The 19,599-nt window shown below is 59.1% G+C and overlaps 7 protein-coding genes across 7 annotated transcripts; 5 read left to right on the top strand and 2 right to left on the bottom strand.

Moving 5' to 3' along the window:
• Positions 1–3,168: 3,168 nt before the first annotated feature.
• KVR01_012893 (uncharacterized protein) lies at positions 3,169–5,007 on the top strand (the record flags this gene model as incomplete). Its single annotated transcript, XM_044786565.1, has 1 exon — positions 3,169–5,007. The coding sequence occupies one exon, from the start codon at positions 3,169–3,171 to the stop codon at positions 5,005–5,007; it is 1,839 nt and encodes a 612-aa protein (XP_044638049.1).
• Positions 5,008–5,181: 174 nt separating this feature from the next.
• Positions 5,182–5,529, top strand: KVR01_012963 (uncharacterized protein; the record flags this gene model as incomplete). Its single annotated transcript, XM_044787048.1, has 1 exon — positions 5,182–5,529. One exon carries the CDS (start codon positions 5,182–5,184, stop codon positions 5,527–5,529), a length of 348 nt encoding a protein of 115 aa, XP_044638119.1.
• Positions 5,530–6,062: 533 nt separating this feature from the next.
• Positions 6,063–8,488, bottom strand: KVR01_012864 (uncharacterized protein). Its single transcript, XM_044788385.1, has one exon. The coding sequence runs from the start codon at positions 8,159–8,161 to the stop codon at positions 6,314–6,316; it is 1,848 nt and encodes a 615-aa protein (XP_044638020.1). The 5' UTR covers positions 8,162–8,488; the 3' UTR covers positions 6,063–6,313.
• A 432-nt stretch (positions 8,489–8,920) lies between these two features.
• On the top strand, positions 8,921–11,150 carry KVR01_012997 (uncharacterized protein). The gene is made up of 2 exons (XM_044792264.1): positions 8,921–9,823; positions 9,951–11,150. The coding sequence occupies exons 1-2, from the start codon at positions 9,191–9,193 to the stop codon at positions 10,122–10,124; spliced, it is 807 nt and encodes a 268-aa protein (XP_044638153.1). The 5' UTR covers positions 8,921–9,190; the 3' UTR covers positions 10,125–11,150.
• KVR01_012966 (uncharacterized protein) lies at positions 10,493–12,345 on the bottom strand (the record flags this gene model as incomplete). The annotated part of the gene is made up of 3 exons (XM_044794718.1): positions 12,037–12,345; positions 11,754–11,967; positions 10,493–11,630 (listed from the first exon to the last, which is right to left on the bottom strand). Exons 1-3 carry the CDS (start codon positions 12,278–12,280, stop codon positions 10,493–10,495), a joined length of 1,596 nt encoding a protein of 531 aa, XP_044638122.1. The 5' UTR covers positions 12,281–12,345.
• A 209-nt stretch (positions 12,346–12,554) lies between these two features.
• KVR01_012898 (uncharacterized protein) lies at positions 12,555–13,942 on the top strand. The gene is made up of 2 exons (XM_044781589.1): positions 12,555–12,724; positions 12,823–13,942. The coding sequence occupies exons 1-2, from the start codon at positions 12,722–12,724 to the stop codon at positions 13,474–13,476; spliced, it is 657 nt and encodes a 218-aa protein (XP_044638054.1). The 5' UTR covers positions 12,555–12,721; the 3' UTR covers positions 13,477–13,942.
• A 3,130-nt stretch (positions 13,943–17,072) lies between these two features.
• Positions 17,073–19,391, top strand: KVR01_012909 (uncharacterized protein). The gene is made up of 4 exons (XM_044788559.1): positions 17,073–17,363; positions 17,417–17,615; positions 17,680–18,365; positions 18,421–19,391. Exons 2-4 carry the CDS (start codon positions 17,581–17,583, stop codon positions 19,119–19,121), a joined length of 1,422 nt encoding a protein of 473 aa, XP_044638065.1. The 5' UTR covers positions 17,073–17,363; positions 17,417–17,580; the 3' UTR covers positions 19,122–19,391.
• The last annotated feature ends 208 nt before the right edge of the window (positions 19,392–19,599 follow it).

Here is a 19,599-nt window from a genome sequence, read left to right as displayed (position 1 = left end):
AGCAGCATTTTCTCGCATGGCTTACGCCCTCCTGGCCGCCCTCCTTCAGTCCAGCCGAGGTGTCTTGAGTTATGAAGTGCCCCCATCTCGTCAAGGTCAAGACTTCATTCAAGTGGGTATCTGCAATAGTTGTATTGGCTTTCGGGACAGTCTTCGGAACCTTTTAACCAGAACACATCTTGCTTGAGATGCGTGTTCCGAAGGTATTCAATAGAACTTGCCCTGTGCTAGAAGCCTCAGCAGACCCGAAACCATGATAACTCCATACTCCCCAGCGTAGCTTTGGGTCAGTGATGTCCTGAACCTTGACTCCATTCCCAACATCCCGGAGACCTTGAATCTCCATTCCATCCCCAATCCCCCTGGGCCTTTCAACTTCTAGATTGAGGATCCTAATGGACACCGTCATCCAAGCCTCCACTCAAGCCTGAACCGAAGGCAACAAGCAAGTCCCCATCTTATCGAGCCACTTTCTTCATCATTCATGGCACTTTCAACCTCAACTCAACCTTATCCTCCACTCAGTCCTCAGCCTTCAAGTCAACCACATATACTCATACTACCTCATAACAGCTTCACACCATATTCAGCCATCCTACCCAGGTATCTTGAGCTTCCCCTCAAACTAATGTAACTGAAGCTTCACGAGACCCCCGCAGGCTATATTCAATCTTCAACCCCCGGGATCTTCGCGATACTTTACATGACACCCGCACTTTACAAGCCCTCCACGCAACGCGGCCTTGATACGATCTTTAGCCTCAACTAACAACATACACCTTCAAGATTCATAAGAGTCCATCGGGATGGGGAAGCCCAGAAGCCATTGGACTGCCGTAGCCCGTCACGCACTCTTCATTCTTCATCATACCTCCTATCTCCTCAAGCTATCTCGCCAGAACCGTCTCCTTTCCCGAGACTCCCAACCTTCACAGACAACGCGAGTCTCTTGAACCTTTTAAGACCCGAGGCGCTGTTCGAGAGGACTGTATTTAGAGTGAAGGATATCACAGCTTCTAATTCAAGCCCCGGTGACAGGATTTATCCGGCCAGCTATCAAGATCAGGGGTCAACTTCCAAGCCGCTTCCATGGAAGCTCCCGGCAATCACTTCCACGCTGCGGCACAGTTCATCCGCGACTGGGCCCAGCGCAACTGTAGCCAAAAGCATTGGATTTCTCTCCTGAGCCCGAGAGCTGACTAATTTCTTTCCACTGGCAACATCGTCCAACTCGTACCTGACAGCCCATCCTCAGGCATCCTTTGAACCACAGCATACGCAGCCAGCATCTCTTGCTAGCAGCCGCCATCTTCTCCTCGCAACCAACAGATGATCTCTTCCTCGTTGCCACCATCTCTTCCTCGTAGCCACCATCTCTTCCTCGTAGCCACCATCTCTTCCTCGTAGCCACCATCTCTTCGTAGCCACCATCTCTTCCTCGTAGCCGCCATCTCTTCCTCGAAGCCCCCATCTCTCCCTTGACTTCTTCTGGTCTTTCTGACCTCGGCACACCCTTCTTGACAGCCAACTTCGATCCAAAGACATACGCAACCACTCTGTCTTCCTTGAAACTGCTGTTGGTGTTTCCAACCTCGGTCCACCCTTCTCGGCAGCCAAGTTCCGGTAAGAGACAAACGCTCCCATCGTCTATCCCTTGACGTCTGTTGGTCTTTCTGACCTTTACGCATCCTTCTCGACAGCCAAGTTCTGGTAAGAGACATACGGCCCCCACCATCTACCCCTTGACTCCGCTGGGTCTTCTGACCTTGACACACACATCCTTCTCCACTGTCAAGTTCTGGTAAGAGACATACCGCTCCCGCCACCTAACTCTTGACTTCGCTGGGTCTCTCTGGCCCTGACACACACATTCTTCTCGAGAGTCAAGTCTCATCAAAGACAGACGCTCCCACCGTCTACCCCTTGACTTCGTTGAGTCTTTCTGACCTTGACACACACACCCTTCTCAACAGCCAAGTCTCATCGAAGACAAACGCGAGCACAAGACCCCCAGCTTCGAAGAGTCAGTTGGTTCCATTACCACCTAAACTCGGCCAGACTCTTCCCCCACCACCCAACACTCAGCCAGACTCTTCCCTCACCACCTAACACTCAGCCAGACTCTTCCCTTACCACCCAACGCTCAGCCAGACTCTTCCCCCACCACCTAACACTCTGCCAGACTCTTCTCTTACCACCCAACGCTCAGCCAGAGTCTTCCCTCACCACCTAACACTCAGGCAGACCCTTTCATCGTCACACAACTCAGATCAGGGTACGTGAAGCCATCCGCAAACGGCCCAGAAGCCACAACCGTTCAACCTTCCCCTTCTGTAAGCTTGATCCACCACAGGGCTAACAACAACACCCATCCAGACAGTCCACTGCTGCTCGAAGAAGCCATCTTTGAGGTTATCAACAGTCCAGTAAGTCAGCACAACGCCCGCGGCCGACGCAGGCTGTACGTAGGTAGCAGTCACGACGTCGACGACATCCAAGGCACCCACGAAGAAGCAGTCTTTCCACCCACTACCCCCAGGTGGCCTGCTTTTATCCCGCTTTTCTCCCGCCAGTTGCCCCCTTGTAACTCGCAAACACAACCAAAACACAGCAGACCCGAGAGGTAACTAACCTCACGGCACAGCCTTTCAAGGTAAAAAGAAGCCATCTTTGAGGGTATCACCAGTCCAGTAAGTCAACAGACCATCCGCAGCCGAAGCAGGCCCTACGTAGGTGGCGGTCCTGTCGTCTACAACACCCAAGGCACCCACGAAGAAACAGCTTTCCCACCCACTACCACCAGGGCGGCCTGCTTTTCACCCGCGACTTGACCTTTTGGAACTCGCAAACACAAGCAAAACACAGCAGACCCCAGAGGTAACTGACCACGCGTCACAGCCCTTAAAGCTCTATCGTATCTCGAACAACGCACGACTTGACCTGAACTTCCTCTCCTGCCATTCAAGCATCGGCTACTCAAGGATTTGCTTCTGCAATCACAGCTTCCTCAGTAAGAAACGCCCTCTCTTTACAGCTCTCATCCACTGCTCTCATCCACTGCTCTCTCCCGACCGGGTTCTCTCATGCCCAAGCCCGCACGCTGACACGCGTCCAGTCTCGCCTCATCAGCAGCCTTGACATTCTCAAACATCTCGCTCAGGATCCAACATGATGTCTGACGCGGAGTTCGAGACTCTTGTTGTGGGCCAGGGAGCCAAGTACCAGGGATATAAGGGCCAGGCATCCAAGGGCCAGGCATCCCGTGCAGACATGCCAGCTCCTGTGGGCGGACACGGCCCTGCGACCGCGGCCACCGCCGTTGCCCTGCCGAAGACTTCTGAGAAGAGTGTCGTCACCGCCAACACCCTCACTCATACCGCTGAGAGGGCTCTCACCACCGCCAACGCCCTGACTCAGACCTCTGAGAAGACTGCCACCACCGCAAACGCTCCCTCGCAGACCGCCGAGAAGACCGTGACCAACGCCAACAACGGCGAGAAGGCGCAGCCTTTCACCCCTATCCCGGCCGACAACACCGACGAGGTGAACCGCCTTGCCCGTCTCGTGGAGGAGATGGACACGAAGAGCAAGGAGGCTGACGAAAAAGAGCGGTACAACCGTACCGTGGTCATCTCGCCTCTGCCGGAGGACATCACGATCGCAGACGTGCTGCCCCGTGTCCGTGGCGGGATCGACTCATCCTGTGTCAGCATGTTCAACGGCGACCGCATTGCGGTGGTGACCTTCAAGCACCCGGCAGATGCCATCACATATGTTGAGTTCTGCGCAGAGACTTGCATCTGGGCCCTATGGACATTCCGCTATTCCCGCCCCGGCGTCGAGGAGGAGGAGCCCCGCCGCGCCGAGGTCAACCTCTTCCGGTCTGCCTCCGGAATGAGAGCCGGTTGGAACCGACTCGCCATCCTGGTGCGGTCCCCGGCCGCCGTGCCCACCGGCACCCGCTGCCTGGTCCTCGCGGGGTGTAAGCCACACGAGGTGGCCGGAATATACCGCGCCCTTGGGCTGGGCTACTCGCAGCACCAGCGGGACCAGGTGGAGGCGATGTGGCTCGACGGCCCGGCCCGTGACGGGAACGGCGACCCGGTCCACGGGCGCCTTCACATATGGTACACCAGCATCCGCGCCGCACAGGAGGCGAAGATGCGCTGGCCGCCCTTGGAGTACGAGTGGGACCCATGTTCGGACTCTCCTCCGTCCCTCATCCTGAGCATCGAGGAAATCCAGGCCGGCGAGGTCGGCATCTTCCAGCATAGCTACCCCTTTGTGAACCTAATCGAGGTGAACCAGGACACCATCTTCAACGGAGTCATGAACGGCGTCGTCGACCCGGCACGCGTCTACTTCCGACCCCTGAACGCGGCCTACCCAGGCGACGGAGCCAGCCTCGCCACCCGCCTCCAGTGGTCCCTGCAGAACCGCGGCGCCGCACAGCAGCCATCCTTCAACATGCCGCCTGCCAGCCTCGCGACGCCCTTCGGTCATGCCGGCGCCATGTTTCACGCGGCCGCGGTGGCCGACCCCTTCTACGAGTCCCTCCCGATCGCCGCCGGCATCCCGCCGCGCCTGCGTGACGACGGCGCCACTGGCACCTACATGAACTACGACGACGCCGGCCAGAACCTCCCCGTCCGCGTCCAGAACGTCCCCGCCCGCCCCCAGCCGCCCGTGGCCGCTCGCGCTGTGCAGGAGCCCCGGGTCCTGGGATACCCCCCCTACACCCACGTTGGAAGGCAGAACAATGTCGCCTCTGGCGGATTCGATGGCGCTGGCGCGGTTGGAAACGTGGCCGGCCAGAGCAATGTCACCTCTGGCGGCTTTGACGGGGCCTGCCAGGGCAATGTCGTGTATGGCGGCTTCGACGGCGCGGGCAGGGCTGGCCACAGCACCAACACCAATAACACCAACAACACCGGCAACTCCTCCAACTTGGGTGGAAACAACCCCCACAGCGGACGCCAGCCTCACCGGGGACCTGATAGATCCTAGGGCGATGATGACAACCGGGCCGATCTGACGGATGCTCCACCGGACATCCAGGTTCCAGGAGACTCTGTTCTCTCGTCTGTACTCAGCAGCGCGCCTTTGCTTTCTCATTCCCACGAGTCTTTCCCATCGTCTTCAGCTACGCCTGTTGCTCCTCCTTCACCAGCCATCACTAAGATGGATGACATCGGACAGGAAGGTAGCAGCATCGACTGTCCTGGTGAGGACAAGGACACACGCAACAATCACCCTGCAACTCCCCCTGGTGGCTCACCTTCGCCTACGGCCACAGCCACACCCAAACCTGTCGGTGGCAATGGGGGCAATGTTTCTACTACTCCCCCTCCTCAAAAATCTGGCAACTACTCGCACAAGATCCTCGGCACCCACGACGTGTTCTGGACCTGCAGCCTGGAGGAATTCCACGCCATGACGGACGAGCAGTGGGCCTCCTTCGGCACCGCCTTCTACAAACCCCCGGAAGGCTTCAGCTCGGCCACAAGGCACGTTGTGCAGCTTGAGTGAGATGGATGGATGAGTCAGGCCGCGCTGGGACAAAGCCTCCTCTTTGTCGGGCTGCACTTGGGCTGCCTGACCATGGAGCATGGCTTCTACTTCTCACGAGTCCTACCCAAGGTTGAGCAACCTCACCGCCAAAAAGTGTGGGTGCAGGCCTTACTTGGAATTCGGACTCTTTGCACTCAGGGTGCTTTCTTGCCCAGCTACTGCCGACATCGCGTGGTGGGACCTGTGCTGTGCTCGTGCGGGCGTTAAGAGTCCCCTGAGCAATGCCTGTTAGGAAAGGCCATGTCGAAATTTTAGACCCTGGAGGATGCTCCGGACTAGGAGGAGCAGTCCCCCGTTTTGAGAGGCTCAATGCTTGCAGCTCACTACTAATATCTCTCTGGCGGGCATTGGTCACCTCTCTTTTTTAGACCCCATCATTCCTCCTAAAACATTCCCGGAGACTCCCCCCAGTAATTTACACCTTAATACCCAGTACCCCAGAACCCCCCTCTCACCCACTCCAGACAGACAGACAATGCATTTTACAATAGTTTTGGTAGAAATTGCTATTTCAGGCTGCTTAAGCCTCTAAGAGAGTTCTCTCTGCTTGCTCTCCATCTATTGACATGTATGTACAAACTCCTACACGGAGGCCCACAAATGATTCCCACGGCGCTCAGGTGTCCGCCTGCCTCCCTTGCTCCTTGAAGCTGTAGAATCAAGCAGGCTGCTCAGCTGATATCTGCAAGCGAAGCCATCCCACCCCAGTACGCCAGATGCCATTGAATAGAACAAGAGAAAGCTAGAAGTGCCGGGGAGCAGGTCTCGCCATGCCGGCAAGCTGCGTAGCAAACTCAGCCTGTGCGGCCCTACGCCTCTCAATGTCAACAAGCTCCCTGTCCTGGTCAATAACAAAGAGCTCGTCATGGCCATCACCACCAGCGTGCACGTCCTCGTCATGGTGTGCACCACCCTGATCAAGGTCCACGTCGCCAGGGCCATCCAGGTTCATCTGCCCCTCAAACACCTCCAGCACGCTGCCGTAGGCCTTGGCCTGGTCCACGAGCGGGTTGGCCTGCTGCTTCGCCTTTGCTTTCTTCTTTGTCCTGGCCCTGGCATGCCGGTCCGCCTCGCCCTTGGCCTTTCGCCTCAGGTACTGCTTCACCAGCCTCTCTGCGATGTTCTCCCTCGGCTCCCAGGTCGGGTTCTCCTCCTCGGGCCAGTCGCCTTCCCACCGCACCCTGAACCAGTGGATCCCGTCTATGATCTGATCACCCTCCAGGCGCTTGACCACGTATTCCTGCTCGCCCTGGGCCAGGTCCAGGCCGGGGTCGGGTGGGCCTGCAGGTTGTGCTATTGCCTCGGGATACACAAGGGGCAGATCTGGACGCTTCTTCTTCCTCCTGCTCTTGCCCGGTTTCGGCGCTGCAGATGCGTCGTCGGGATGAGGCGACCCATCTGCTGGTCTTTTGGGTGGCCGTGGGAATGTGCCGCCTATGGGCGTGAAGCCGTTGGTATGGGATGACAGGTCTGCAGGGGAGGAGCGCTGGCCGCGTATTGGGTCAGACTGTGAGTGGGTCGGGGCTGAGCCTTGGGCGCCCGCCACCTTCGGCTGCGAAATCGTCGTCGTCGATGCCTCACCCGTATCCTTGGCTTTTGGTCTCCAGTTCATCATCCGGGAGAACACCGATGGGAGTGGTATCGGCGTGGTCGAGATTGGGTGCTTCTGCCGGGCCGCACTGGGTGCGCTCGTGGCTGGGGCACTGGCCCGATCTGCAGGGCCCGCCGGCCTTGCGCTGCTGGCCCGAGAGGACTCGCCGCTGGATATCCCCGGCGCAGCAGAGCCCAGGCGGAGCCCGTCCAGGTCTTCCACCACTCCCCCCTTGACGTCTCTGTCCGAGGTGCTCGCGCTCTCGCCCCCGCCAAGCGCGCCCAGGGGCGGCGCAGGCACCGCGTCCTCGTCGACCGCGTCCAGCTCCTCCAGCATCGCCACCTCGGCCTGCAGCTGCGCCAGCCTGCTCTTCTGGGGCGTCGACAGCGACGGCCCCCGCATGCGCTTGTGGACCAGCTCCTCCTGCTCGCTGTTGAGCTCGGGCTCGGACGGGGGCCCGTCGTCCACCATCATCCTCGACTTCGGGGGCCGCCCTGGCCGTCGTGTCGCGCCGCCCGGCTGCAGAAGAGGGCCGGCCACGCCCTTGCCCTTGGCCAGCGCCCTTCTCTCGGCCTCCTCGGCCCTCTCCCGCTCCTCCTCGCGGCGCAGCGCATCTTGGTATTCCCAATCCTCGAGGGTGCGGGGCGAGACGTAGTCGAGGACCCTGCTGGCGTCCACGACGGGGCGCGCCGCGGGCAGGTCGGGCCAGCCGATGATGTAGTAGCACCGCCGCTGTCGGGCCCTGCTGCTGTTCGGCGGGGAGGGGCCCTGCGGGAGGACGACCTTGTCGACGATGAAGGCGTTGCTGTCGTGGACGGGCCGCAGGCTGACGCGCGGCGGAGGGGGCCCGCTGCCGGGCCTGTACCTGGCGGCCTGGGGGCGGATCGGGATATGGAATTGTAGTTTGGGCTTCTGCGGGGTGGGGTCGTCGGTGATGTCCCTCGATCCTCGTATGTCGGCGCGGAACCGCTGCTCCCAGCCCGCCTCGGGGTCGGCCATTGCTGTGGCGGAGGCAGAGACGGGTGACTGAGGCGGCTCAGATAGCGCGGTGTTGGGGCGCGGCGATGGGCCGGGCGCCCAACAAAGGGGCCAGGTCGACACGGCAACGTCTGTCCCCCTTGGTTGTGAGCAGTGGGTGCCCAGGTCGGCAATGGATGCCTCCCGTGGTTCTGCAGCAAATGTCGAGGGTTGCTCGAGGAGGCGCGTCAGGTCGCGACGGGCTGGTGTGTGGGTTCGGGCCACCTAAAGGGGGTATGTAGGATAAAAAGCATTTAGGTAGCGTAAATCCTATTAAGCTAGCTGAAAGTGGGATTAGAAGAGGTTAAAGCTATTTTTAAATTAAGTATATTAAGATTTAAATTATTTATTTAATATTAAAATATTTTTAAAAGAAATTATATTATAAACTCTTTTTAATTTAATTTAACTAAATTTTTTAAATTAGAGGTATTACAATTATTTAGGTACTTTTCTTTAATACTTATTTTTAAAAAAAAACTTCCGTTTTGTCGTTTCAACTGCATGGCAAGTTACAGGATTGCAAAGTCAATTTAGTAGCGCTAGCCCAGTCAGTTCGCTGGCTGTGGTGCCACTACTCTGTAGTCCACGACGCGGCAGGCACGCGACAGCTCGGCCGTGCAGCTGGCCAGGCCTGTTACACAGTAGCTCTAGGCTGGGGTGGAGAGCGAGGTGGAGAGAGGTGCTGCGGCCATGCTCCAAGAGCGGGACCACTAGAAGAGCTTCGAAAGCTTTGACTCCGTTCGACCTCGACCTCGCACCACACACCAAAGCTCCTCCCCCAAGGCAAATCTTCCCATTTTACATCCCGCACCAGCCATCAACGTCACAGCTCCACCAAACTTTTTCGTCGGCGCGAACCACGCGACCCTTCGACCTTACTGCTCGAGTGTGTTCTGGAACTGTTTCAATTGCAGGAACCACCTACGAGCCGGTTTCGACAGTGCCCGCGCGCAGCACTCACTCACTCACACACACAGACATAGTCACACAACCACGCCCACCACCGCCATGATCGCACCGACGGCGACGGCGATGCTCCGCTCAGGCGTCTCCCGCGGCGGCTGCGCCCTGCAGCCCATCCTCCTGCGCAGCACCACCAGCTGCCCCTACTCGACCATCGTCACAGCCGCCTCGCCCTTCGCCAGCGTGCGCTCCAAGCTCTCCGACTCGAGAACAACAGCAACCCCCTCCGCCAAGCCATCACCACCATCATCGCCCGCCACCATCACCAGCCCCACCCTCACAACAGCCCGCCGCCAGCCAGCAGCCCGCTACTCGACAGACCAGGCCGCCGACGCGGCAGCGGCGCAGCGCGCCGCGCAGCGCGCCGAGGCCTACGCCCGCTCGAACCCGGACATGCCGCCGCTGGACTGGGACTCGTTCTTCCAGCTGCGCAAGACGCGGCGCCGGTGGCAGGTCGGCTTCAGCGTGCTCATGTCGCTGGGCTCCGGGGCCGCGGGCGCCGTCGTGCTCGGGTCGGGGGCCGCCGACGCCCTCACGAACCAGATCCCCCTCGACCCCATCCTCACGCTCGGCCTCATCACCCTCGGCTGCACCGCCATGGGCTGGGTCGTCGGCCCCAGCCTGGGGAACGCCGTGTTCTACCTCATCAAGCGCAAGTACAAGGCGCCTATGACTGTGGTGAGTGGTTGTTGTTGCGCTCTTCCTTTCCTCCCCTTCTTTTTTTATGTGTGCGTCGTGCGTGCTTCAGACAGACGAAGTCTGGTTGGAGACGAGGTGGAATACTGACGAGTGATGCGTCATACAGAAGGAGAGCCAGTTCTTCGCCCGCATCAAGAAGAACCGCGTGGACCCGTCCAACTCGTCCACCGGCAACCCGGTGCCTGACTTCTACGGCGAGAAGATCTCCAGCGTCGCCGGATACAGGCAATGGCTGAAGGACCAGAGGGCCTACAACAAGAAGAGGACCACCTTCATCTGAGTGATGCTTTGAGGGCTGTTCCCAGTTGGACGATCAGGGCCGAACACGCGGGGTTGTCCTGAAGATATGTTGCGGCGGAATCCCGTCTCCTGGGAACGCAATCAACGGGGTTTGTGGGCAGAATGAACGAGTGGATTGCCAATGGCACTACAGAAGAAGGCCAAGACTGGTCGCGGGTTGGTTGGAATTGTTGCAAACACACACACACACAAGTATGAGTCTCATTTGCCGGAGTTCAGAGCCTCTCCATAATTGTACTTGTACCTACAGCACCGTAATGCCGCACAAATAACGTGACATCCTCCTCTTCAATTGTGTATTTGTTCACGTGCCTCTGAACTTTGTCCACTTTTCCAACATTACCAGGGCTACAGGAACGGCAGGGTGCCGTCTACCTCGTGCTTCCAAGCCCTCATGCCGCCCTTGATATCCCCAATGAACCTCTCGCCCCCACGGCCGAGCCCCAGGTCCTTCAGCTGCTTGGCCACGAGCTGGGAGTCGTTGCCCACCCTGCACACCACATAGATCGGCGCGTGCCCGGACAGGCCCGCGGGTATCCAGTCCGGCAGCTCAGCACCGCCCTCGCCCTCGGGCCTCTTCGCCGCCCTCGCAGAGCCCTGGATCCGCGAGTACGGGATGTTGACAGCCCCGTCGATACACCCGACGTCAAACAGCTCCTTCTCCCTGACATCCAGCAGCACGGGCCTCGCCGCCCCCGCCCCATCACCACCACCACCACCACCCGCCGTGACAAGATCCCGATAAGCACCAGCAGAAACCCTCTCCCCTTCTCCAAGCACACTAACCGACGATGCCGCGCCCCCGCAGAACGCAACATAATCCACGCCCCCACTCCTCAACGTCCCCAGCGACAGCCTGTCCGCGCTCCCCTCGCCGCAGGCGAAGCAGTCCCGCCTGCGGGCGCGCATCCGCACGGACCGGAACGAGGGGGCGCCGGCCGCCGAGCCGGAGAAGAGCAGCAGCGTCGGCTGTGGCTGTGGCTGTGGCTGTGGCTGTGGCTGTGGCGGCGGTGACGGTGACGGTGATGGGAGGTGCAGGCCGCCGGCGACGATCTTGACCGCCTCGAGCGCCTGCAGCACGCCCATGGCGCCGACGACGGGGCCCAGGATGCCGCCCTCGCCGCAGCTGACGACGGCGTCCGGGGGCGGGGGCCGGGGGAAGACGCAGCGGTAGCAGGGCGGGGGGCCTGCTGTTGCTGCTCCTGCTGCTGCTGATGATGCTTTCCCGTCGGCGGCTGGTGGTGGGACGGCGAGGACGCCCTGGGGCGTGGGCGGGCAGTTGAGGACGATGAGCTGGCCGTCTGTCCGCAGCGCCGAGGCGGAGACGAGGGGCCTGCGCAGGAGGACACAGGCGTCTGAGATGAGGTAGCGCGAGGTGGGGTGGTCGGTGCAGTCGAGGACGAGGTCGTAGGCGCCCACTATGGCCTCTGCATTCTGCGGGGTGAGGTGCTCCCTGTGGGGGATGTACTCTGGGAGGGGGTTGAGTCTGGTGCTGGGGTGTCAGTTGTGGTTGTCCATGATATAATATAGACTTAGTCAAAGTATGGGTGGATATATGTATATGTGTACACACACACACACACACACATATATATATGTATATACGTACCCCCTGCAGTAGGCCACCAGGCTGTCCACCTTGGGCATGCCCACCCTCGACGTCGAGTGGGCGATCTGCCGGTGGAGGTTGGACGGCTCGACCACGTCGCCGTCGACGATGCCCAGGGTGCCTACCCCGGCGCCGGCGATGTACGCTGCTGCCGGGCAGCCGAGGCCACCTGCGCCGACGATGAGGATCCTGGAGGCCTTCAGCCTCTGCTGGCCTGGACGGGAACATCAGCAACACGTCTTTGACCTTGAAGGGGGGGGGGACAGTGGTCAGTCTATCTGACCTTGGATGCCAACACTGGGCAGGATCAGCTGCCGCCCATAGCGATCGTACTCTTCAGCCTTCAGCGGCCACTTCCAGGCCGGGCCGTTGACGACGCCACCGGCAGCCTCTGCCTCTGCCTCTGCCTCCTGGTCCCGCTCCTGAGCCTCGGCGTGGGCGAGTTGCGCCTTTAGATGCTGCAGCTCCTCTTCTGTCCTCGCTACCTGCTCACGCAGCTGTGCTGCGCTCTTCCCAGCTGTGTCCATGGCATGGCATGGTATGAAGCAGAATAAAAAAGAGTAAGACAGGCCACTTTATTAGTCGTAAACAGGCCTGATATCTTGGCACAAGGTGGGCAGATCCTCTGCAACGGTTACGAGCGTCAGCCGTCGCCCATAGGGCTGAGATGACTAAAGTCCCGGGGTTCAGTGCCCCCCCATGCGCCCTGTGGATCTCCCCTGCCCTCCCCTCCCTGCCGGTGTTCCAGTGGGATCGACTGCCTGCCGCCACAAATCCTACAGAACCCTGAGCCTGCTGTTCCCTGTCCATTAATTTTTTTGAAGGCTGCCAATTGATCCTTCCCATCCTCGTCACATGAAAAAGGCCCCCGTCATTCAAAGCTTCCCATACCTATTCATTCAGCCTCTCGACAAGCTTGCTCGTACCACACGCGTCACTCAGCAACCAACCACATCAGATCTGCCATCATGGTGAGCAACCCATGCCCTTCCACTCCCCTCCCCTCCCCCAAATCACCCAATCCCCCCCCCCCCAAGATATACACTACTAACGACCACGACCAAACAAGGCCCCAACAGCCCCAACAAAACGCAAATCCCTCCGCGCAAAAGCAACAGAGCGCCTGGCGAACCCCCTGGCCCCGCGCAAGACCCACCGCCCCCAGGCGCAGGTCTCCGAGTCCTTTATAGAATCCAAGCGCGACAGGCGGCTGATCAAGCACTCCTCCTTCGTCTCGCGCATCACAAAACCATCCTCGACCCGCCTGACGCCAACCCAGCGCAAGAACCTCAAGCGCCGCGCAAAGGCCCGCGAGTCCGCCACGAACGCCGCCACGAACCTGACCTCCCTGTCGGACGCCCTCCCCAGCCTGACGGAGGACGAGGTCCGCGCGGGCGAGACCCAGGCCGCGGGGCGGGTGCGCCACAAGTCGCTCAAGAGCACGCCGGGGGCCCTGCGCAGGAAGGAGCGGCTCGTCCGCGGCGAGATGGAGCGCTTCGGGCTGAGCCTCGCGCAGCTGAGCACGGTGCGGGAGCAGCCCGCCCCCACCCCGGCAGCGGCTGAGGGGATGAACGTCGAGGACAAGGACGGCGAGGAGGAGAACCGCGCGCCCGTGCAGAGCACCGCGGGCCGGTTCGCCGCGCTGCGGGGGTTCATCGCCGCCACCATGGAGCAGAACCCGGCCTTCTCGAGGCAGAACGGACTCGCGGGGAGGACGGGGTGAGGAGGGGCTGGCTGGTTGGTTGCGTGGCTGGTTGTGGGTAGGAAGGAGGTATGACTGACTCTCAGCACCCACGGCCGACATGCATCATCATCACATCTGATCCCGCAGTGGGCGGTCCCGGCTTCATCTCTGGTCTTCTGGCCTGGCCACGCTAGTTTCCCTTGGTCGTCCTTCTGCCGCTGGATGCAGCCGGACATCTCCAGGGTCTGCCCAGCGGTACAGCTGACGGATAAGAGAGTATCACATAGGAGGGTATGTCGTAGGAGGGATATCCCGCAGGAGATTACGCTACAAGAAGGCGTCCCATAAGCGGTCGTCCCACAGGAAGTTGATCAGGGGATGTGGATATTGTGGCCGGGTGGTAGACACCCGAGCAAGGCTCATCAAGCAATACTGCAGACGATTTTTATCACCTCAATCGCAAGTAGAGAGGGTAGACCAATCCAGGCCAAAAGTCGGCCATGCAGACCGTTGCTCTTTATTCGGATCATCATATCCATCCTACTACCCAAGCGTCCTCTACAGAGAATATGGGCGCCAAGCTTCACGGCAGCGTGAAGCGCCTCCCTTCTCACGAGAGCACAACTGCCAAAGACACGGAGGATACCTTGCCCTCAGGATCCCCTTGTCCCCCACCTCGGCCATAGCATCACCAGTCCGGTGGAATGACACACAAGTTGCAAGATGAAGAAAAGACGCCCCTGCCTATTCGCCAGCCAGTCCTCGACTTTGGTGAGAAGCAAAGCGGATAGCCCCATGATGACCTTGCCGCTGTTCTCGTATGACGTGCGAAATCACTCGCTTGAATATCGATTCTCTCAAACGCCCGCTGCTGAAATCCTCATGCCCAAAACTCTTCCCCCACCACCCAATTCCGGCTTGCGTTGTGCCACGACGGTCGGAGTACTTAATGGTGTGAGCGCACAGGCTCTCGCGTGTCGCGAGTAGTGTTTACCCATCAGAAAGCAGTGTGGGCCGCGCCAACACCTTCCGGCTCCAGAGACAGTCAGTCATGCACATATCCATAAAACCCAGGGCCTCTTGGGAAGCTGGATCGCTCCTTCCATTCGATGTCGGGGTCCCGTCAGAAATGCTGCTTCGGGAACGGTTTACTAGTCGATCCGCGGGGCGCCCTCCTGCTTCGGAAAGGGGCTGGCGCTTCGGCGCCTCTCACCCTCCTTTCGTAGACTCTCGATGATCTTGATCATCTCCTTACGAGCGCCTGAGGCATCAATCATCTTATTCGACATGCTCATGGAGACTTTCTCCCGGGCGTTCGCGTTGAGGAGGCGCTTGACCAGCAGGTGGCGCATGAGGATGCAGACAAACACGCCGCAGTCGTTGCCGTTCTCCTGCTGGGGGCAGTCGGTGATGTTCTGGAAGCGCAGCGGCATGCCGAGCAGCGCCGCCATCCTGTCGCTGGCGCGTGCTCCCTCGCCCGAGTTGGCGCCGCCCAGCGAGTCGTAGTGGAAGGAAACCCCGTCGATCTTGGACACGAGCAGCAGCGACCAGTGTGACCCGTCAGGCTGCGTCCGGCTCACCGCGTCGTTGACAGGCAGGAAAATGTGTGTGACCTTGGACATGTCTGGCAGGGCAGTGCGAATTGACGCCGGGTCGTTGCGCATCAGTAGGTACGTCATGGATGGCCGCAACAAGCAGATCCGAGCCTGAGGGTATTTGGGGAGGATCTCGTGCTCAAGCCACCTGGAGGAGGCGGGTGCGTCAGTACAAGCTGCAAGGTGTGCGGGACGGCGGGGCAGGGCGAGGCAAAGGTGAGGATGTCACGAACTCCTCCCAGAAATGGATGTTCTATCAAGACCACGTTAGCGTTGAGCCCTCGGGAAGGGGAGGCCACCCCCTTTTCTCGCACGTACGTTATCGGTAAGCCAGTCGTTGCGGAGGGCCTTGATATCCTCGTATGTCACTATTGCTTGTCAGCGGTACTGGTCGGTGGCTCGGAAGGGTAGCACCTGGGTTGTCGCATACGGCAGATGTCGTGGTCTGCGAAGGAAAGGTCTCGGTCAGCTCGGTATGACATGGCATGCAGCAGACGCAATGGCGGCCGGGATAATTGGACTCACATGACAGGTAGTGGGCGGTAGGCGAAAGCTGGTTGCCGTGGGTGTCAGTCATGCTGCAGCTGGCTCTAGTCACACGGGTGTGGAGTTTTATTCTGCGTCTAGAGTTGGTACTCTTGGCGCCTGGAGTGTGCGTATGGCTTGATCGTGGCGAGGAGGATCTGCCCAAGGATCTCATGGGCGAACCCGGAGAGGAGGGGGCAGAGGGGTAGGCGTGGGAGTTGCCAGTGGTGCGCCGGCTTGCCGCCCTCGTGCTCGTCCTCGTCCTCGCTCTCGCACTGGCCGTTGGTCCGGGGCTCTTGACGACGTTGCCGGCGTTACCGACGCGAGGGTCTGGAGAGCTTACTGTCTCGCCCCACCGGCGGGCCATCCTGTCTCTAAAGGGCATGGCGATGCGGACCTCTGCTACGGCCGAGGGTGAGGAGGAGGAAGAGGAGGAGGTAGATGATGGTAAATGGTGGGGTAGGTGGGAGTCGGCGCGACGAGGCACGACTTCCACGTGGGCCGGGGGTTGGGGGATAGGCGTGAGACGGTGGCAGAAGCGGGCTGATATCAAGGGAGCGAAGGCCAATATTAGTAGGAGTGCTGGTGGTGGTAGTGGTATTCCTAGTAGCACTTGAAGTAGCAGTATGATGGCAGGACGGATAGATGGTGCGAGGGCGTCGATCGCAACGAGTCCAAAGTGGCTTGGATTTGGGTCTTGGGGGGCTTATTAGGCCCAGAACACCCCGTTGCGCACAGCATTTGGTCTGGTGGCCCGTGCCTGCCTCTGCCGTTAGTGGGGTGGGCCGCTGGGGTCACTCGGGCCCACTTTGAGGAACACCTGCTTGAGTGTGATTTTCCTACATGTACCCAGGTACCTAGTTGGTTGACCTCCTCCTGCCATGGCACAACCTCCTACAAAGGATAGCCTGCTCTAGGATGACATGTATCTTTCATGTATGGCTGATGCTCTGGCTAGGCGGCTAGAACGTGTCTCAGCCTGTGTCTATTGGTCGGTGGTGTAGATGAACCTCGGATGTGGGGAACTTCCAAGAGTCATCAAGTCGAAAGGGCGTATCGGATGGATGTCGGCCTCCATCGACTGCGGCATCTAACTCGTAGCATTTTAAGCATTTTAGGCAACCCCCCAGTGATAGCCTCGGAGGCAGCCTTCTAGGAGAAGACAGAAGGTCTATGGAAGAGCGTCCTACTCCTCAACTCGAGATGCTCCCCATCCTGCTCACACATGCTGACAAGCCTTGAGGTGACGTAACGCACACCACAACCCTTCCCTCGCAGACAGTCAGGGTGCAACTGCGGGGTCCTCTGTCCCTCGCCTTTCGGGCACGGGTCTCGTCCAGTCTAGCCCGCCTGCCTGCCTAGCCTTCCCGAGCTGCCGTGGTAGGATCAGGTAAAATGGCCAAGCTTCCCCAGCTGAGTGGCACCTTACACTACACTAACACTAACACCTACTGTGTACGTACCCAGCACAGCCACTCCACGCCCGCGCAGTTGTTGCTCCACCAGCATCAGCCACCGCCGTCGCGATGCCCAAGTAGTGGACCACGTCGGCGCTGACCCGGGCTATGGCCCGCCGCCGTTCTTGGCCTGTTATCGCAGTGGACCAGCAACGCACCGTTATTGTTGTTTTCGGATGATATCTTCTCTCCTGCGGGCATCCCTTCCCACCGCAGCCTCACCAGCATTGCTATGAGTAGTGGGAGCGATAACATCTGCACTGAGGCACACCAGGCATCTTCTCCTCATCCCAGCGCGACCCGGAGCATGTCGAGCAACCCCAGCATGCGGAGACTGCTCGTGCCCGTAGTAAATAGACTGCCTGTTCCCCCGGAAAGGCCCTGGTTGACCACCACCCCCAGCGTGCAGGCCTGCTCCTTGCTAACCTGGCGGTGGCCTTCGTCCCCTATAAGCACCTTCTCGTATATCTGGAGGTTTGACCCAAGGGATGAGAGCGCCTTCCTGGGTAGCCTGGCCGCGAGAACTGCGGGCTCAGCTGTAGCTTGGTGTCGAATTGCCCACAAATATGGTTCCCCGGGGGGGTCACGTGAAAGATCCAAGGCAGCCTGGCAAACCTCAACCTCCAGACTTCACTTGTCATCACAAGGCTAACAGGCAGGAGCAGACCGGCCAAAAACACCAAAACACTTGTGCTCACACCAGCCGAGCAGGTACTGGTGAAACCGGACAGCAAACACCACCAACAGCTTGTACACAGGACAGTCGAGAAGGCACAGACGAAACCATCCAGCAAGATGCAAGCCAATCCGGGCTCGGCTCTAACGCAAGAGTCCGCCTCAGTCGACCGGGGAGATTTTGTGGGCTCTGATGAGGAAGACGAGGTGGAGGATGAGTCGGAGGACTCACTGCAGTATCTCTACGGCCTATACTATCCCGTGCGCATCGGGGACCTCTTCCACCGAGACCGATATCAAATTATTCACAAGCTCGGCCGTGGCGGTTTCTCCACAGTGTGGCTGGCGCATGACAGGCGAGATGGGAAGGATGTCGCCCTCAAGATCCTTAGCTCGTCTGAGAATGCTGCTAAGGAATACAAAATCCACGAAGCCATCAGGCAAAGGGTACAGGGTCGCTCTCGGCTGGTCTTGTTCCAGGACTACTTCACGCTGACCTGGGTGGACCGTTCCAAAACCGAGCGCAAGCATCATGTCCTAGTTCTGCCTCTGCACGGCCCGAGCCTTTTGACGCTCTTGAACACAAGAAATAAGCCACTCTCGGAGCGCATGTCTGCCGCAAAGCAGATCTTACAAGCCATCGCTACCATCCACAGTGCTGGGCTGGTTCATAGAGGTGAGCAAACTCCTGGTTCCACTTCACGTACATTACTGACTATCTATCTCACCAGATATCGTCCTCGGTAACGTCGTGTGTGGCCTGAAGGTAGACCTCGGGAAGAAGTCTGTAAATGAGAAGTACCAGCTTCTCGGTCGGCCGCGGAAGGCAAAAGCACTTTGGGAGGAGGACCCCGAAACAGGCAAGGACGTGATCCTCGGGGAACTGGTGGCACCGGCCACGTTTCCACCTGCCCTGGTCGGAGCAGATGCATACCTGTGCGACTTCGGCATTCTCGTCCCAGCTGGCACCTCGGTGCGAAACAAGCTTCAGTCACAGCCAGTCTACTGCGCCCCTGAGCTCTTCCACAATATTGAGCCTAGCTTTGCCAGTGACGTCTGGAGCTACATGGTCCTGTTCTTATACCTGTACACGGAGAATTCAGTCTTTGCAATCGGACCGGGTTTTGCGGGCGTACTTAACTCCATTGTCGATGGGGTGGGTTTGCTTCCGAAGGAGTGGAAGGGACGCTACGAGGCTTACGATAAAGCAAAAGCCAAGGAGGCGTGGTACGGCAGGGGTTCGCCAGCGAAGAGCATGTTTAGTGCTTTTCTGGATATGCACCGGCCTGATATAACCGCAGCTGAGAAGGCACTCGTGCATTCGATAATCCAACAGGTCTTTCGTCCAAGGCCGGGAGATCGCGTCACGGCCGTGGGGCTTATGGACAATACGGATTTCAAGGCGCTGATGAGTATTTATGGAGTGCATTAAGGGGTTCAGGGCATAGGGTCATATGAGTTATCATTTCCTGGCTTGTGAACCTAGCCGGCGGATGAGAAGACGAGACCAGCATGTTTCTATAACTAGACGCCCACGATGAGTTAGGCCCCTAGTCTGGAAATAAGAGCAGGCTGTCTTTCGGGGTCGAAGGTACTTAGACGGCCTTATTGTTGACATGTGTCCCTGCAAGGTGCCCCTCCAGCCCTGAGCATCCGGCCTCCAATCCATCAGTCTTTGCTATCTTGCCTCTTCTTACTCCGCCGCCCGCCATTGTCAGGTCAAAATTAGCCAGGAACTTATTTCCCCGTGCTCAATCTCTCCAGTACTCTCCGCTCCGATGCCCGCACCATCTCTGCCATTCGCAAAGCACCCCGGGATCTGCAGCTTACTGCGCCACCAGTCGCTCGTCAGACCCATGTGGCTGAGGCAGGCAGGCTACTGTGCCGAGGCGAACTTGGACAAGCCTGTG

Source organism: Diaporthe batatas (genome assembly GCF_019321695.1).
Source record: "Diaporthe batatas strain CRI 302-4 chromosome Unknown Contig00022, whole genome shotgun sequence".
In the NCBI taxonomy this organism is placed as follows: Eukaryota; Fungi; Ascomycota; class Sordariomycetes; order Diaporthales; family Diaporthaceae; genus Diaporthe; species Diaporthe batatas.
Note: the sequence above shows the minus strand (reverse complement) of the source record. Positions and strands in the feature narration are given on the sequence as shown.

Bases quoted from the DNA above. Each gene is read 5' to 3' on its own strand.
- KVR01_012864 (XM_044788385.1), bottom strand. From the start codon at position 8,161: ATGGCCGACCCCGAGGCGGGCTGGGAGCAGCGGTTCCGCGCCGACATA.
- KVR01_012997 (XM_044792264.1), top strand. From the start codon at position 9,191: ATGATCGCACCGACGGCGACGGCGATGCTCCGCTCAGGCGTCTCCCGC. The intron at 9,824-9,950 runs GTGAGTGGTTGT...TGCGTCATACAG, and splicing joins ACAAGGCGCCTATGACTGTG to AAGGAGAGCCAGTTCTTCGC.
- KVR01_012909 (XM_044788559.1), top strand. From the start codon at position 17,581: ATGGTTCCCCGGGGGGGTCACGTGAAAGATCCAAG. The intron at 17,616-17,679 runs GCAGCCTGGCAA...AGGCAGGAGCAG, and splicing joins GGTCACGTGAAAGATCCAAG to ACCGGCCAAAAACACCAAAA. The intron at 18,366-18,420 runs GTGAGCAAACTC...CTATCTCACCAG, and splicing joins TGCTGGGCTGGTTCATAGAG to ATATCGTCCTCGGTAACGTC.